This window comes from Porites lutea, chromosome 14 (genome assembly GCF_958299795.1).
Source record: "Porites lutea chromosome 14, jaPorLute2.1, whole genome shotgun sequence".
Lineage (NCBI taxonomy): Eukaryota > Metazoa > Cnidaria > Anthozoa > Scleractinia > Poritidae > Porites > Porites lutea.
This window is the reverse complement of record NC_133214.1, coordinates 5,822,314-5,839,176: the sequence shown is the minus strand read 5'-3', so window position 1 is coordinate 5,839,176 and position 16,863 is coordinate 5,822,314. Positions and strand designations below refer to the sequence as shown.

At 39.2% G+C, this 16,863-nt stretch overlaps 1 protein-coding gene across 1 annotated transcript; it reads right to left on the bottom strand.

Moving 5' to 3' along the window:
• Window positions 1–5,872: 5,872 nt before the first annotated feature.
• On the bottom strand, window positions 5,873–8,785 carry LOC140924660 (uncharacterized). Its single transcript, XM_073374691.1, has 2 exons — window positions 8,440–8,785; window positions 5,873–7,170 (listed from the first exon to the last, which is right to left on the bottom strand). Exons 1-2 carry the CDS (start codon window positions 8,569–8,571, stop codon window positions 6,310–6,312), a joined length of 993 nt encoding a protein of 330 aa, XP_073230792.1. The 5' UTR covers window positions 8,572–8,785; the 3' UTR covers window positions 5,873–6,309.
• Between the last annotated feature and the right edge of the window lie 8,078 nt (window positions 8,786–16,863).

Genomic DNA, 16,863 nt, shown 5'->3' with positions numbered 1-16,863 from the left:
GAAGTGCTAATATAAATCCGTATTAAAATCGGGTTACGCAGACTTCTTTTTAAAGAACCGCAGACTGGTTCTTACATAAGGTACTTAAGACAATAAATTCCTCACGAGGAGTTCTCGAGGCTTCTATTTCTAATATGATCTAAAGTAAGGCTGAGGGTAGGTTTAATGAAGATAAAAAGAAATGTGTTAGGGAATCGATCTTCGGTAAAATGTTTTAATTACTGCTCAATGCACTCGGATTCTCTCGGTCAAAGGTTTAGCTTCACGCCAAAGAATTGTCCTCATAAATAAGAAAATGTTCACTTAAAATGACTTACCCTCGAAGTTTAGTTACTGGTCGCCAGTTGTTTCAGTAAATTCAGGTCTTAAACGCCATTCCAGTTCAATTGCTCGACAACAAAAGATATGACACATGTAAATTTTGGAGTTACAAAGCTCTTGATACAATTACCTTTATTGAAAAAAGACGCAAAAGATAAAATCTTCAAAGAGGAAATGATTTAAAATGCAAAGGAGTTGCTGCAAAATGCGCAGTAGACCTGGCTTCGAAGTCAACATGCAAAATTTTACGTCTGTTCTTGCGCTCTTAAACAACAAAAAAAGTACAGAGCCGAAAAGTATTGAGGCATATCGTTCAAAATTTAAGCTGAAAATTTCAACAAGAAGCAAAAACAAACAAACAAACAAGCCTCAAACACACTGAACTGCAAATGTCGAATGCAAGCAGAATGGCACGAACATAGACGTACTAGGTAAACACAATTTTTGATTGTATCCGTAGTTTAACTCTTTACGTCAATACCAAACACCTCGCTCCTCTACAAAAATAAACTATAAACTTAGGTACAAGATATTAGCTTTAAAGGAGTAAAGTCTCTAACGTCACTGAATCGATTGACCGTAACTAAGTGTTGCCGTTTTTGGGGGTGAAAATGTCTGGTTTGTTAAAACCATTGAAAGCTCTGCTCAAGACATGATTGCAAGCATTTTGATCATCTTAAAATTTCGGGTCTGCCTTCGCGCTCCCCGTTACAAAAATACATACCGAAATATTAATAAGTGCTTGACTTTTTGGCTTTAAAGGTATGCAGCTATTTGTCATAGTTAGTCAACAAGGACAACCTGAAGCTACCGAATTTTAAAATGGCTGGCACAGAATATACATTGCAGGAAAACATCACGTTATCGGACTAGAAAGAAAATCGCTTAGTTATTCAGGAAAGCGACCTGAGACCCTAAAGCAAACGGCCTGAAAACGGCATGTTAAAATCCGCGCAGACTGCAAAACAGTCCGTATTTTTGCGTATTCAAGTACACTGTACGCACGAACAGTTAAGCAAAAGTTGAAAACGGAGAGCGAGACTGGGGAGAGAAGCTAAAAATACGGACTGTGTGTTTTGAAAAAGATATAATCATTCGAATTGCCCGCTTCTCCCAGCCACGGGAAATTCCCATTGGCTAAATTTTGATGCATGCTCTTAGCAAACTGTCAAGTTATGTTTGCAATAAGTCATTTGTGATGTACCCTACCGTGATGAATTCATTGTCCGTTGGCGTGTTCAGTTGCGAAAGAATCGCAGCGCAGTTTCCACCTTTGTGGAGAAAGATTCTCCTTCGTCGAGGACAACGAAAAGTTCGTTTATCAGAAGGTCGGCCAATTTTGGTAACGTTTCACCTTTTTCTAGTACTAGTAGGGGCAACAAACATATTTTCAGAGCTTATCCATCCACTCTTAAAATTGCCGAACTGTGTTTTGAAACAACAGCTGCACATTCTACAATTATCTGAAGCGCTTGGCTCGGCTTTCTCCCCCTCGAGAAGCAGGAACAGGCTTTGTCTGCTTTGTCGGCGTACTGCCACTTCCATCCACTCATGTTTGATCTTGCAGGAAATACTACATTGTACACGGAAACAACGCTTAAGACTGCTTTCGCTATTTTCTCACAGGGTCCAGAGGAGATGTGTTTGTCGTTAGAACATCAAAACCGGTCGAAAACCTCTGAAAAAATGGGTTATTTTGATCGTGTTACAGTTTCGTTACACATTCTATAGACCGCAAACCAAGAGACTGAGGGCTCGCAAGATCGGCTTACAGTATAAAATACTTTTACTTTCTTTTACTCGACTCGGCACTTCGTGCCTCGGTCGCCCTTCGGGCGACGGCCTTCGGTCACCCTTCGAGCGACTTGCCTTGCGCCAGCGAGGATATGGCTTGCGGTCATTCATTTTCAAAAGTCGATCTGGGTCAGATAAGAAGCGGAGAAATCGTTTACAGTAGATTTATAAAGATCCCATTGGGCTAATTAACCGTGCTAAGCGACAGGTATAGACATTTTTCAAGGTGAGACTTTAAATAAGTAATTCATTTATTCACACGAAACTCCTCTGGACCCTGTGTTTTCTCGCGAAATCAATCACCGGATGTATCAAATTTACAGAGAGGACGGAGTTGTGAATAGATTTTTGACAGCTCAACGACATTTTTGAACCCCCTGGTCAGAACGAACTCATTATGGAAAACGGACAATCGGTTTTTTTTTTCTCTCGCCTCACCTGCCCTCGGCACGATCTGCATTAAAAAAGGAATATATTACCGAACCAGTCCTGTGCATGGTAACATTTTGAATTTCCGTTCTAGATAATACCTCTTTTTAAGCCTACTACATCAAATGTGGAAAAAACACTGCTGAAATGGCTATTTTTTTTACCAGAAATTGGCCATTTGAGAATATCGCATTTGGTTTTAGAACGTGTTCTAGAGAATTACTGAGTTCTTATTTAAAACCTTTAAAACTTTAATTAAAACTAACCCCAGTTTGAAAGACTGCGAAGACCCAAAAGCGAAGAAAAGCACTGACTTCATGTTGATTTTTCTTAACACAACTGAACACGAAGCACCGTACCTAGTGATTCACAAACAAAGCAGCGCCCACAGATAACAACGACCAAGACCAGGTTGCGCCTGCGATACGAAAAACGTCATGCGGTCTTGCCCACTATTATGTACCCCAATATAGCGCTCAGAAACGCTCAGAGGAACCGTTTTGCCACGCGAGTGTTGCAGAGCTGTGAACATTTAAACAGTTGAGTTTAGAGTCTATTGAACGAAAAAAAGGAATGTTTTTTCCGAATCCATCCATGACTTTGCTGTGATAATTCTTTAATTTATATTTATACCTGGATTTCTGAAAACCGGGTTAGCGAAAATATCAACTCATTCTACTAATTGGCAATTTAAAACAACAAAACTCATTCAAAGGCCGATTAAAAGGCTTTATATGACGTCGGGCAGTACGTTAATGGTCCCTAGAAGCATTCCAACGAGTCCAAATTTAGAATGACACAAATTTTAGAACATTTATTTGGTTAACTGACTTCGCGAAGTTTCAAACCGGTGTCATTTCAGTCTAGAAATTTTTAAGTTGAGTGAGCTGCAGCGAAAGAGCGCCTGGTTAAGGCTCACATAACAACTTAAATAGTTAGCAAAACACTACTTTTTTTGCGGTCCGATAAACAACAGGATTCCGCATGGAATAGACTACAAACTGAATGAAATATAGTGCACAAATTATCACCTTCTTGTCTGTAAAAACCGGCGTATGGTGCAATGCCATTAGAGCCCGCTGAAACTAGACCTAGAACCAATTTTCCTGAGTCGAGAGTTGCTTTTCCAAGGTACAATCAGGTAAGCTAAACACCGACGAAACAATATTGTACTTAAACAACAACTGACCTGTCGGCATTTTGGCAAACTGTCATGCAACGAGTTTTCATTTGAAGCAGAAGTCCTGAATTGTGACCAAAATGAAAGCAACTAAGCAGTTCTTTCATGTAGGTCTGTTTAGTGTGCTGTACAAGGTGCTTTTAACTTTTTAATCTATGGATGAAATTTTATGATGTGACCGTTCAAATGAAAGCTTCTGAGCAGTACTTTCCTGTGGTACTGTTTATTATGTTGTACAAGGTGGTTCTAACTTTTGAGTCTGTGGATAAAATCCTATGGTGTGACCATTCAAATGAAAACAACTGAGCAGTACTTTCCTGTGGTACTGTTTATTATACTGCACAAGGGGGTTCTTACATAATTTCCTTATCCTTTAGTCAGGTGTATGATGTGACCATTCAAATAAAAGCTTTAGAGTAGTGTACTTACTCTCCTCTAGTACTATTTAATCTGTCGGTTTATTTCCGGGCTCCAGCTTCTAAATATGAACAAGAGAGAATATGAGGGTTTCAAATAGGATTTTCAATCCCGTAATCCCGACTAAAATTTTCGGTCAAAGCCGTGATCCCGATTCTTATCTTCGGGATTTAGGGATGAGGGGCCCTCAATCCCTGAATACCAGCCATCAAATGAGGCAAATCTCGGATCCCGAAAAACCAATCAAGGGACCCTCAAATATGTGAATGAATAAGGTCTTGTATAGTTTTAATAATTTAGAAAAGTTCAATTGCTCACTCCGTTAGTCGCTATCACTAGCAACAGAAATAGAAGTGAAATACTGCTTTAGTGAGGCTTTCAATTGCTGTAAATTTAAAAATTAAAAAATAACACCCGAGCTCTCTGATGATGCTGTTGATCGGCGGACGCTCGAATTTGAATAGCTTTTGATTTTCAATCTCACAACAGTTAAAGGCCACCCCGTCGATCAATACTTTACTTTCAAACATGCTGCATGCTTGCAATAAACACAGATTATAAAAAGAAATAGGGATTCAGCCGTGTGGTAGACTGAACTGTTAGTAACGAACTTGCCAAATTCTAATAATAGGAACCTTAATTGGTTTCAAATCAAAACCAAAAATAAAATCAATTTCAAGATAATAAAGCTAATATTGACCCCTAACTAAATACAAATTTCGCTGTTGTTGGTACTCATAATTTCCTATTTCAGGATCTTATTTCGGTCGGTCGTGAATCATAACATGCCTCAGGTTTCGATGCGGTCTTTTTTATCGATCCCACATTGCACAATCGCGGAAGTACGCTCAATAGAACCGATTGTTTTCTCTGTAGTTTCTTGTTTATTATGTTTTGTCGTGTTTTGTTCTTCTTCTTCTTGTTGTTTTTCAATTCCTTGAAGCGTTTTAATTTCTCCAAGAGGGCCAAGAGCTCCCGTTATTTTATTTTACGAACAGCGGTTTTTTTTCTTGGTTTGTTTTCTTTCTATGAATATCAAAGAAAGAACTTCCGCGAAATTACAGTACAAGTAATCACCCGCAGTGACGTGTTCATATCATTTGCGGAGCTAAGGGCGTCCACATACAAGAGACCTTTCCACGGTTCCTTCTTTTTTGACATGAACAATTAAGGGAATTCCGTCGACTCCGCTGGAACGAGCGCATCAAAATAAGTTTAAAGGTGATTTGTGGAAAACTGACGAAGATACAGCTCCTCAGAGTCGCGGAATTTTTTGACGTTTTTATGGTGGTTTCCGACTTTACGGAGCTAATAAGACGTATCACTTTTAGCCGTGGCAAGTTTACTAATTCTAAGATGCGTTTTTCAGATTACTGATGAAGTAAGCCACTGACAAAAGGAAAAATAAGTCTAAGAGAATGAACCTTTTAAAATGAATGTCACTCAATGGACATATTTCCACTCAAATCCATGGTCATATTTTTTTTCATGGAAAAGTACGATTTTTTTATGGTATTGCTATCGAAGCGGCCTAAACGAAGACGCAGTAGTAAAAGTAAGCGAACCATTTAAGTATACACTTGAAATAAACTCTCTATATCAGGGCGATTCAGCGTCCCAGTACTCTATATTTTGTGTAAGGTTTGAACCCACCGTTTTTTCACCGTTTTTTCCTTCACAGTAGACCATCCCTCAGGTTTAAAATATCAGCAAGTCCACAGCGACAAACCGTTGAGTGGTGCCGGATCTCAAGTGTTTATTTATAGTAAAGAGATAAGGGCGGCCACATCATGTTAAGAGAAATCAAGCCATTTATTACTCAATTATTATAAAGTTTTAGGAGCTAAATTTGCATCTCATAAAACCATGTAAGTACTCGTATTTCCAGTATTTCAACAAGTGAATCAGCTAGGTTATTTTACAAATAAATTTGAAATTAATAGAAAATACATCATCATTTATTATGGGGCGATCTACCTCTAACATACACATTAATTTTAAAGAAAAATTATAGCAGGAGTTTCATTTAGTTTAAGGGGGCAATTAATCTCTCTCTTGCTGATATGTAAAATATGTATCATACAAGCGTAAACGGTTATGAATTCTTTAAGTTTTGCAGTATCACACTTCTTCTTTTACAAAAACGCAGCTTTTTAAGCTCGGTCACATTACGCGAGGTGGTTTTTGTAGATAGCAGCAACTTCGAACTTGTCAAGGGCTTTGTTGTACAGTCTGTATTCGTCCAGGGTCCCCTTGGTTTTCCAGCCATAAAGTTGACCAAACTCGAGTGGTCTGCTGTTATCCACACTTCCCTGAACACCTGAGATGTCTAAGCTGTTGGACTGCCTTTTGCCGTTGACGTAAACAAAAACTTTCTTCTGTTGATCACGATCAAACACAACAGCGTAGTGGACCCATTTGCCAAGCATCTGAGGCGGTTGATAGCCATTGTCAAATGTGATCACTCGAGAAACCTTTCGGTTTTGCTTATCCCGGATGCAAACGTGCAAACCCTTAGCTTGGTAACCATGTCCTGTCTCCCATCCGGGAACCCATCCAGGGCGGCCTGGGCCAAAATAGCAGCCAAAGCCTTTCCTGACAGCAAAGGTTGTCAGCGGATATGTGTGATCCAAGATCTTTGCCCATCCGACAACAGTGAAGCTTGAATTTTTGAAATTCAGGCTGGCAGCGTTTGGAACCGTTATCTTTCCAGAGAGGCCATTAAAGAAACGTCCCCTTGAGAACTTGGACAGCTTAGAGACCGCGCTTCCGGCTGAGCCGTGATTTTCATGGCCTGAGTCGTCTGCGACTTCGTTTCCGGTTTGCTCATCCATGCGCCAATGCCCAATCAAGCCAGCGACACGGTTGTCATAGCAACTCTTACGAGGGTTATACTGGGGAAAGAGCGGCTTCCACTGGTTTTTGGAGCAGACTTCTAAGAGAGTGTGACCACTCTTAGAAGTGGATCGAATCATTCCGCTTCCCATGGTGGAACAAGGTTTCTCTTCATAGGTCAAGAGATTAAGGTTCTGAAAAGACAGAAGTGGGTTGAAAGTGTAGCAGTGTGTTAGAAGATACCAAAGGCGTATCTTGATTTTACGTAAATAAACCGAACTTGTTTGTAAATGGGTTTTACAGCGAGACCCCGGTCAATCCTTAAATTTGACACTCCCCCCCCCTCCCCCCCCAAAAGAACTAGACAAACCAGCTCCAAAATATAAAACAAAAAAAAATTGCGAAATAAACAATATCTAGTCTATTGTTTACACGACTGAATGCCCTAAAGTTTACACAATTAAAATTTTTAAAAGTTCATGTTCCCTTCCTTCCACTCCTCTACCTCTCTCAAGGACAGCTACTCAATGGAGTCACACAAGTTTTCTGAGTTCTTGTTCACTTAAAATTAGTTATCGCTTTAGCTTTTTATCATCATCATCGGTCGGCTGCAGAGCAGGCGACTACGAGCTTCCTCCAGCCACAACGATCCTGTGCCAATTCAGACAGCTTGCCCGGGCCAATCATGTTGTCTGTGACTCCCAAAAGATGTTGAATGTATCTGAGAAACAGGGTTCGTTGCCTTTTTGTAGCTTTAACTTACTACAACGACTAGACTTGCCGCACATGCGTACATCCGTGCATATTGGTCATAATTCTAAGGTGCTTTCCCAAGGGAAGTGAAATGGCGCTGAAGGTCGTCTGGGGTGTTCGATCGTTTCGCTTCATCATGAAGCGAAACAACCGTTAGTTAAAAGAATTTGTAGCAAAACGACCGTCTCTGGAGGGGTTACTGATCCTCGTGTAACTGTTAACCACGTGATTCCAGCGAATTACCCAATTTTTTTGTGGTGTTTCACAATTATATACTCTTTATGACGTCTTGAGAGCAGCATTTCTACATAATCATCAGGAAAGCTGACACTGTGTAACAGACGAACGGAGATTTTTTTTGTAAAAGCACTGTTGGCCATAAATCGGGATACCGCAAGACTGAATCAACCTTAACCTTACACACTTCTTGTTAGCTTTTATGTGAAAGATCACACTTCAAGGACCTTAAGATTTCGGTGCACGTCTCAAAGCCGAGATCTTTCAGGACTCCATTTGCTGTGTGGAAATCATAGAATAAGATGTCGTGATTAGGGCGACAGGTTAAAGATCGAAGGAATGCCAGAAGCTAACATGTGCCACGAGGCACGAAGCACAAAAGGCAAAACATGAAGGAGGAAAAAAACTACTTCTTCATTATGATACAGTGTAATAGAAATCATAAACGTTAAGAAAAGCTATGGTTCTCTTACCCCGCCGTTACAACACCCACAGCATTCTTGGCCCGTAGTTGTTAGCTGAGGAGAGCTGTTTATATTGATTGCGCATTGTATCTTTGTAAAAGTGATAACGTACAGCGTGAGAACCACCAGGAATCTTTTCATTGCGAGCTCACTTGGTTTTCTCAGTTATTTCAGGTCGATATAGCAGACAATGACCCCAGATAACTTGTTTGGTTTGCAATTGTTCTGTTAAGATCAGAGCTAGACGCGCTGCTTGTTTCTTAGCGGCTTGAGTGTTTGAAACATGAGAGGTGAGTTTATGTTCCGAGATGAGCATCTAAGTTCTCCTGTCAGTATCACTTCTTAACAGAACAGAAGGGTCTTGAGAATAACGGAAATGATCAATGTCTTGATTATTAACCAAATTCTCCACATCATTACCATGGGAAATGTACAAAGAATGTTTTGGAGAATATACATGCCATTTTTGAGTTAATGGGTGAAGTTGCAGCACGTCACAGACGTTTCAGCTTTATTCCACGAGTGCGTGGTTGTGCAGAAGCTCCAAGCGGCATATAATTGGATACAGTAAGTGTGCACGAAGGCTACAAATTAGCTGAGATTACACTTTCAAAGTCTGTTGGGAAATGACATGCATAAGGTGGAACGGCCTTCGACGAAAACAGCGTGTGGTAGAACGGAGGTTACTGTGGTAGCAAAACGTGGTATGAAAAATAAATTTAAAGGATGAAAAACAAAACAAAACAAAATGGGTAATGAAAACTGAATTGGCATTCTCGCCAATTAGGCCCTTGTTGTCCTTATTGTTGTTGGTTTTTCACTGTAATCATTTTACAATACATAAATTCTTAAATAGAATTAATTTATTATAAATTTCTAATTAAATTTTGTTCAAATATTTGTAAGCTGGCACACTCAACCAGGACTTAAGAACTGAAATAAACGGTAAACCAATCTTGTGCCCAAAGTCTTCTGGCTTTTTGGTCAGCGGGGCACGCTGCCCAAAAGGCCAGAAGACTCTGGGTACGAGATTGACGATAAACGGGAAAGTCGTCCGTGATGCGTGATACTTGTGATTGTATATTGCGTGACAGGATTGCTATTTTTAAAACAAATATCGAGTTCGCGGTTCGGCTCTCGAATATGAATAAATTTTGGTATTGGTACGTCCATAATCTTTCTACGCCGTTTCTGATTGGTCAATTGACTGAAACAGCTAACGTTGACCAAAAATATGGAAGACTTTTGCCGATATCGGTAAATAATTTTTACCACACAAAGCCAAAGCCTAAAACTAAATTCTCCAAGTTCGACGAATTCAAAGAAAACGCTGAGAATTGCTAGTAGGATGGATTGCTTTTAAGAGATTTGGTAACTGCGCCAAAATTTCCTTGCCTTCTTGTCAAAATGGCGTTGAAAACCGTGACAAGTTCTATTGACGTCCATTTGACAAATATGGACAAAAAAAGGGGACAACTGAAGGCGTGGTAGCTCAGCTGTTCTTGGTACAACTGGAGAAAATGGCGGGAGATCGTTTTCACATGACGTCACGGCGGCCATATTGGTGTACAAAACAATGGAATGGCGGCCATGTTTGTGTACCAAGAAAGGCCTGTGGTGATTGAATTGTTTTCTCATGTAAAAACTTCCTTTTGTTCCAAGAAATTTGCATAGCTGCTGACCAGGGGACAGAAAACGATCTGTAGCGATATTAACGCTTAAGTCACCTATTGATATTAATGAGCCAACTAGAAGCGCATTGCTTCTTGTAACAAAAGATTCTCGTTTCTGCAATCACTCGCGATCGTTATAAATTTGAATAACAAAAATGATGTTTTGTAAAGAGTGAGTATAGTTATTTGCAGAAAGCCTGTTGTGATAAACATCCCTTTATAACTTAAAACTGCCTGAGAACAGACAAACGGTAATGAAGACGGGAACGTTACATAGATTGAGGAAAGCATGTTTTGTTGACTTGGTTTGATATATTTTGAATGAATAATAATACAACAGTCATTAGACTAGGCTTGCGTATGATACTGAGGAATTAGACCGATCTCAGAGGGTGTTATCCACCTCGGCCGTTAACATTCTGCTCGATCCGCATAATTCTTCACATCATACTTTATTTCATCCAATAATAACTTATTTTTGTTTGGCTAAATCCGCGAGCGGGTAAGATGAAGCGAATCCTGCATTCTGATTGGCTACCCGAGCCCATCTTGCCCGCCCGGGATATCCCGCGTTAGTTCCGCAAGAAAAAGGCCTCTTAGTGGCCATATAATAATTTTGTCTTGGTAGAAATTCATACGAGGTGCTGGTCTCGGTTAATAAAAACGCAAAAAAGAACGAGGCCAATATCCAGCCATCTTGACAGAAAAAGCTTGGTCAATAGCGCATATGTATTGCCTGCGCCCTCGCCAGGACTAGCTCAGTCGGTAGAACGCTTTACTGCAGGCAGGAGGTCGCGGGTTCGATTCCCGAGGGAATGGGCGGGCAATACTCAGGGTCTTAAAATAAACAGACTTCAAAACAGTCGGTATTTTTGCGTATTCAAGTACGGGCGAACAGTCAAACAAAAGGACTGGAAAGAGGCTGAAAACAGAGAGCGAGACTGTGGAGAGACGCTCGAGAGACTCTAAAGCTATGCTAAACCGATTTTGAGGAAAAAAAGAAAACGACTGTCTATAAAATAACCGAAGAGGAAGGTATTTCATTTGCCCTGCAAACGGCTAGATATTTGCACTGCTTTGATGACCACGCACCATACAAATGGCGGTCCCGTCTCCAGTAGGTGACAGCAATGCAGATTCCTCTCAATAGGCTATTTGAGCGTTCCAGTAACTCTCACTTTGAAAATAAGGCTAGGTGAAAACCTTTCTTGCGAAAACGAGGTTTAGCTTCTTAATCCTCGCTTTTAAAAAGAGGCTTAGGGTAACTGGGAAATATTAATTCCCTATTAGTACTTCGTAGTGGGGAAGAGTTTGAGGGTTGTAAGTAATGGAGCCTGCGCGATCTCCCTCTCAGAAAACGTAAGAATGAATGTCGCTAAGGATTGTGCAAAATTGGAAATGATCAAACAAAACCTTCACTCATACTTTGTGTGCAGTTAGTACTTCAGATGAAACTACTCACTGTGGCATTTGTTTGACTTCTAACAATAACCTACACTGGGTATCAGGGGTGGGGGGGGGGGGGGAAGTTTGGGCCAAAAATTGCATTTTTTGGGACAATTTTCTCCATGAAATTGGAGTTTTTTTAGGTAAATATTTCATGCAGAAAGCAGACTAACAGTTAAAAATCTGTTTACATGATAGCAAAATGTCATTCTTCCTCTCAATAAAAATTTATCAATTTTTCTCTAGGCCCCCCTGACGGCCCCTCTTCATTGTCATTTATCAGGAGGGGAAACGTTTTTTGACAAGACTGAAAAATAGACAAGTTTGAACACATTTTTTTCTTACTAGCACTCCGATTTGGATCAAAAATTGAAACAGGAGGTAAATATTTCCCCTTTGTGAACCATTTCATGCTTAAAAATCCGTGGGCACTCGATATATTTTTACATGCCAATAAAATGAAAATGTAAGCTTATACCTGAGACAAAATAGTAAATCTTTGTAACTTTTAATGTCATTTGGGCGATGTTAAGCAAGAACGTTGGATGGTTCCTATAGATTGCATTCCTTTACGTTTTATAGTCAGATATCGAGCAGGTTAACGAATTTTGGTTTACAAAAAGAGGCATCGTGTGCTTGGCGGTTAATTTACCCAAATTACTGTCCCCAATATAACTTAGCAGGAAACTAATATGACGTTTTCCAGCAAAATAAATCGCTTCGGAGGGATTGTTAACAGATTACTGACACATTACAGTGGCGGATCCTGAATTTTGTCTTCCTGAATTTGTATGAAGGCCTTGCTCCCACAGAGAACAAGTCAACAAGGCGAAATTGAATTACCACGGTAGGCGACGATGCTGAAGTCTGAGTCAGATTTTTGTGGATTAATTTGTTTTTGGCTGCACTTTCATGTTTCGTGTCATGCAAGGTGGGAGACAAAGTCGCTTATTTAGTCGCACATAGTTACATTTTTTTGTTCTAACTTTGTGGCATTATTTGACGTAGGGGGCAAGTCACACAATACGGTTTACATTCTTCATCGTTAGGGGTTCGACATTTGGCGAGACAGCGAGACCCTGGTTTCAAAATTCGAGACCGAGACTTAAATACTTTTAATTCCGAACCCGAGACGTGAGTCGGACCTGTGAGTCGATCCTGTAAGTGTAAGAGGAAGCGGGGTTTGTTAAATCCCTGGCACAAGAGATTGAGGGACATAAACAAATTGTGCAAAAGGAGACTGGGAACGATTATGCTTCGCGTGCAAAGCAGATTGATATTTCTCATGACCACTGCACCAAAGTTGTAATCGTGCAACACAGCGTTGCAATGTTTGAACAATGTTGCAACGCTGTGTTGTGCTAAAAATCGTCGTTGCAAATTGTCCCGTGTAGCATCACCTTTATTCTTAATGTCAATTTAGGGAGCACGAAACAATTTTGAAATGCTAACGATTTGTTTGGTTAAGCTCATTTCAGTTCTGCTTAATTATATTGATGTTCGTGGGAAAGCCACGAATAAATTATACTTCTTTAAACAGCAAGCGAAAAAAAAAAAAAAAAAACCCAGCTGACATTATGCTCAACAAATGAAACCGAGCCGCCGCTAAAACATTCTGACTCGGGCTTCAGTTTTTGTTGTCTCAGACCTTCAGTTGCAATACTCGAGATATTACTGGACATTTGCAAGTACGCTGATTAACAGTGGAAATTTTATGAACAATTATTTCACCTTGTTCTTTAGGAGAAAGGTTTCCTTAGGAATTCAGCAAAGATTGAAGTCCCGGGGGTTCTCAACAAAGTTTAATACGGGGAGGCTCCGCCCCGAGGTCCAACCCCTTACCCTTTTATATACCATTTTAGACAGAAAAGGTCCCCCATTGGTATACCTTCTATAGGCAATGGTACCCCTTTCACATGCCCAGTTTAGAACTTTACATCCCTCTTAACTTTTGTAAATGACCTGTCTGTTAAATATGAATAAATCACAAAACCAGCTACTCAGCTCTTTTCACAGCCATGTAATGCGTCTGTTAGCCATTTTTGGGCTTTTACCAACCGAAATGACAGTTTTCCCTACTCTTTCATATACCTCAACAAGTGAAATCCCAACACTCCCATATACTTGAAGCCTGGAAACGGTATTCCCTTCGGGTGGAGCCTCCGCGTATAGGCCATTTTTGTTTGAACATTTTCAATTTTGCTCAATCCTTAGCAACATTCGTTCAGAATAAACTACAATTTGTCATGGCCCCATATTGCACATTGTACATCCTCATTCTTAAATTGCGCTGAAACCAAAAGAACACCAGGTGACTGTAATAGCACTTTATTGAAGAATTTTACCTGTAAAAATTTATCTAATGTATTTATTCTCGGTGTTATCTTCTATACACCCAATGCAAAAATGGCTGCCAGATTAATATTCTTTTGTCTGAATTTAAATAAGCCTAACTAGCCTCGTTCTCCAGTACAAAATTCAAAAGAATACCTTATCTCAAGCGAGGCTAGTTGGGCTAATTTTAATTTAAACAAAAGAATATTAATTTGGCAGCCATTTTTGCATTGGGTGTATAGTGTATACGAAGTCTCATATTTAGGCTTTGGTGACCTGTGTTAAACCGTAGGTTTACCGTATTATGACACCAGTTAGCATAAAAACTTATCTAATTTTATAAATCCATCATTGCATATCCCTAGAAGATGTACAGTTAAAAAACTGTTTCATCGTATTTTACAAAACTGATTTGTTCGCCAGCTCACGGAAATTATGTTTTGATGAAACAGAGAAACTCGCGCTGCACTTGGGTGCATTAATATTACCCGACCTTGTGAATAAGTTTCAATAAAAAAATGAACGGTCGGAGTAATTTTACTGACTGTTATTAATCACTGCTAATGAACAGTGCAGGCATTAAACTTACTCTGAGCCTGGATCTGAATCCAAAAAGCATTCTTGATTACTTTAAAAATATTCAGTAAACTGACAGGTAGGAATAATCACAGCTGTATCGCTTACAAAAACTAAATCTAAATACTTGTATTATGATACTTCACTATATAATATGTATGTGATGATGAACAGTTCAAAGATCATGTTCTTCGTATCATCATTCCTGATCTGTTTGTCAGTTCATGGAAACGACAGTTCATACAGAAAAATTTACTTAAAACCTGGATCTGAATCCAGATAGCGACTATTTTATATAATAAATTTACATGGTACTATTATGAATTCATTACTGTATATTGTACAATCGGAGTAAACAGACTGAACTGTTATTAGTCACTGCTAATGAACAGTTCACACAACAAATTTACTTAAAACCTAGATCTGAATCCAGGTAGCGACTATTTTATATAATAACTTTACATGGTAGTATTATGAATTCATTACTGTATATTGTACAATCGGAGTTAACACACTGAACTGTTATTAGTCACTGCTAATGAACAGTGCATACAACAAATTTACTTAAAACCTGGATCTGAATCCAGAGAGCGACCTTTATAATGATAAATTTAAATGGTAGTATTACGAATTCATTACTGTATATTGTACAATCGGAGCAAACACACTGAACTGTTATTATTCACTGCCAATGAACAGTTCATACAACAAATTTGCTTTGAACCTGGATCTGAATCCAGAGAGTGACTATTTTATATAATAAATTTGCATCGTAGTATTTAAAATTCATAACTGTATATTGTTTACTCGGACAAGACTATCTAAAAACGCAGATAGGAAAAACTTTATCTGCATCAGCTACAATAACTAACATTGTTAACAAAAATACATTACTGGTTATACGTAAATGATGTATAGTTTACAATGTAAGGCTCATATTCGGTTTCACAATGCTGACTTGTGTGCCAGCTCATTTCATAAAACTGAGAAACATACGTTGCATCTGGATGCATTCTAAATACTGCCACAGCTAAGTAAATCAGCATTAATATCAAAATAAACACGCTGAACTGTTATTAGTCACTGCTAATGAACAGTACAGGCAACAAATTTACTCCTGAACCTGAATTCAGAAAGCTACCTTAGTTTTATATTTTGCGAATCTAAACTTGCAGGTAGAAAATATAATCTCATCTACATCACTTGAATACGTAAATTATGTACAGTTTAAACCGCAAGTTTATCGTCTTGTACAATGTTGATCTGCTTGCTAGTTCATGGAATCCACATTTTCTTGAAACTGTTTGTTACAGATAAAACCACTCTGCATTTGAAAGCGTTATACTGTCCTAGAAGGACACATTAACAAAACGTACGACCAAAGCAATATCAGCAAATTCACTGAACTGTTATTAGTCATTGCTAATGAACAGGCTAAATCACACGCTCATGTTGATCATGTACAATATCGATTTGTTTGCGATTTCAAATAATTAAAAAAAAAGGTTTGTAGAAACTGTTAAAACTCCTTTGCACTAGGAAGCCTGCATATTGCCTTAGTGAAACGGCTTACGAAAGGGAAACACGAAGTAATATCACCAAACACGCTGGACTGTTATTGGTCGTTGCTAATGAACAGTCAACTACACAAGGTAGAAATTACATGGGGCTGAAAACTCAAGCTTGGTTTTGATTGCCTCTATCACCTTTACACATTTTAGGCTTTTTGAGCGATTTGGACGATACGGAGGATTACATGAAAACCAGACTTAAATGCAGCGTTACGAACTTCTTCAACAGACATTTTGAATCGTTTGCATCTTACGCAACAGCGACTATCACTAAGGAAAACGGAAATCACCTTTAAATATTGGGTAGGGGTTGTGCTCATTAGACCTAAGAAGTAGCTTCAAAAGGGTATTAGGTTTTAATCGGTTGCACCAATTACATGGTATAGCTACAATCAGTTGCAAAAGTACTTGAGACACTGTACTGTACCTATTTTGGCTGTCCATATCTTGTGCTTGTGATCCACCCTCCACCCCTTATCAAAGTTGCTAGCAATACAAGACCATGCTCAAAACTTGGAGGAACAACTTTGAATGGAAAGGAGGAGGGAGGTGAGGTGTGTGACTAGCAGCGATTTGAAGTAGTACAAATCGGTTTTTCGTAAAAGTGTCTCAACATTTTTTCAACTGGTTGTAGCCCGAGCCGAAAAGAGTTTTGAACCGTAACATGGAACAGCCAAAAATGCAATGAACTATTTTGTGTTTACGTTGAAAAGTAGAAAGCTGTATAAGGAAATTAATGGCGCTTCTAGTTGAGTTACAAATCAAGTAATACTAGGAGCCCATACAAAAGTGACGGGGAAGCTCGTCTTCTTGCTTAGGAGTAGGAATTACGA

What these genes read in the sequence shown, in the direction of transcription:
- LOC140924660 (XM_073374691.1), bottom strand. Translation starts at nt 8,571, where the DNA reads ATGAAAAGATTCCTGGTGGTTCTCACGCTGTACGTTATCACTTTTACA. An exon ending in GTGGGTGTTGTAACGGCGGG is followed by an intron (nt 7,171 to 8,439) that starts GTAAGAGAACCA and finishes CTGTCTTTTCAG; the next exon opens with AACCTTAATCTCTTGACCTA.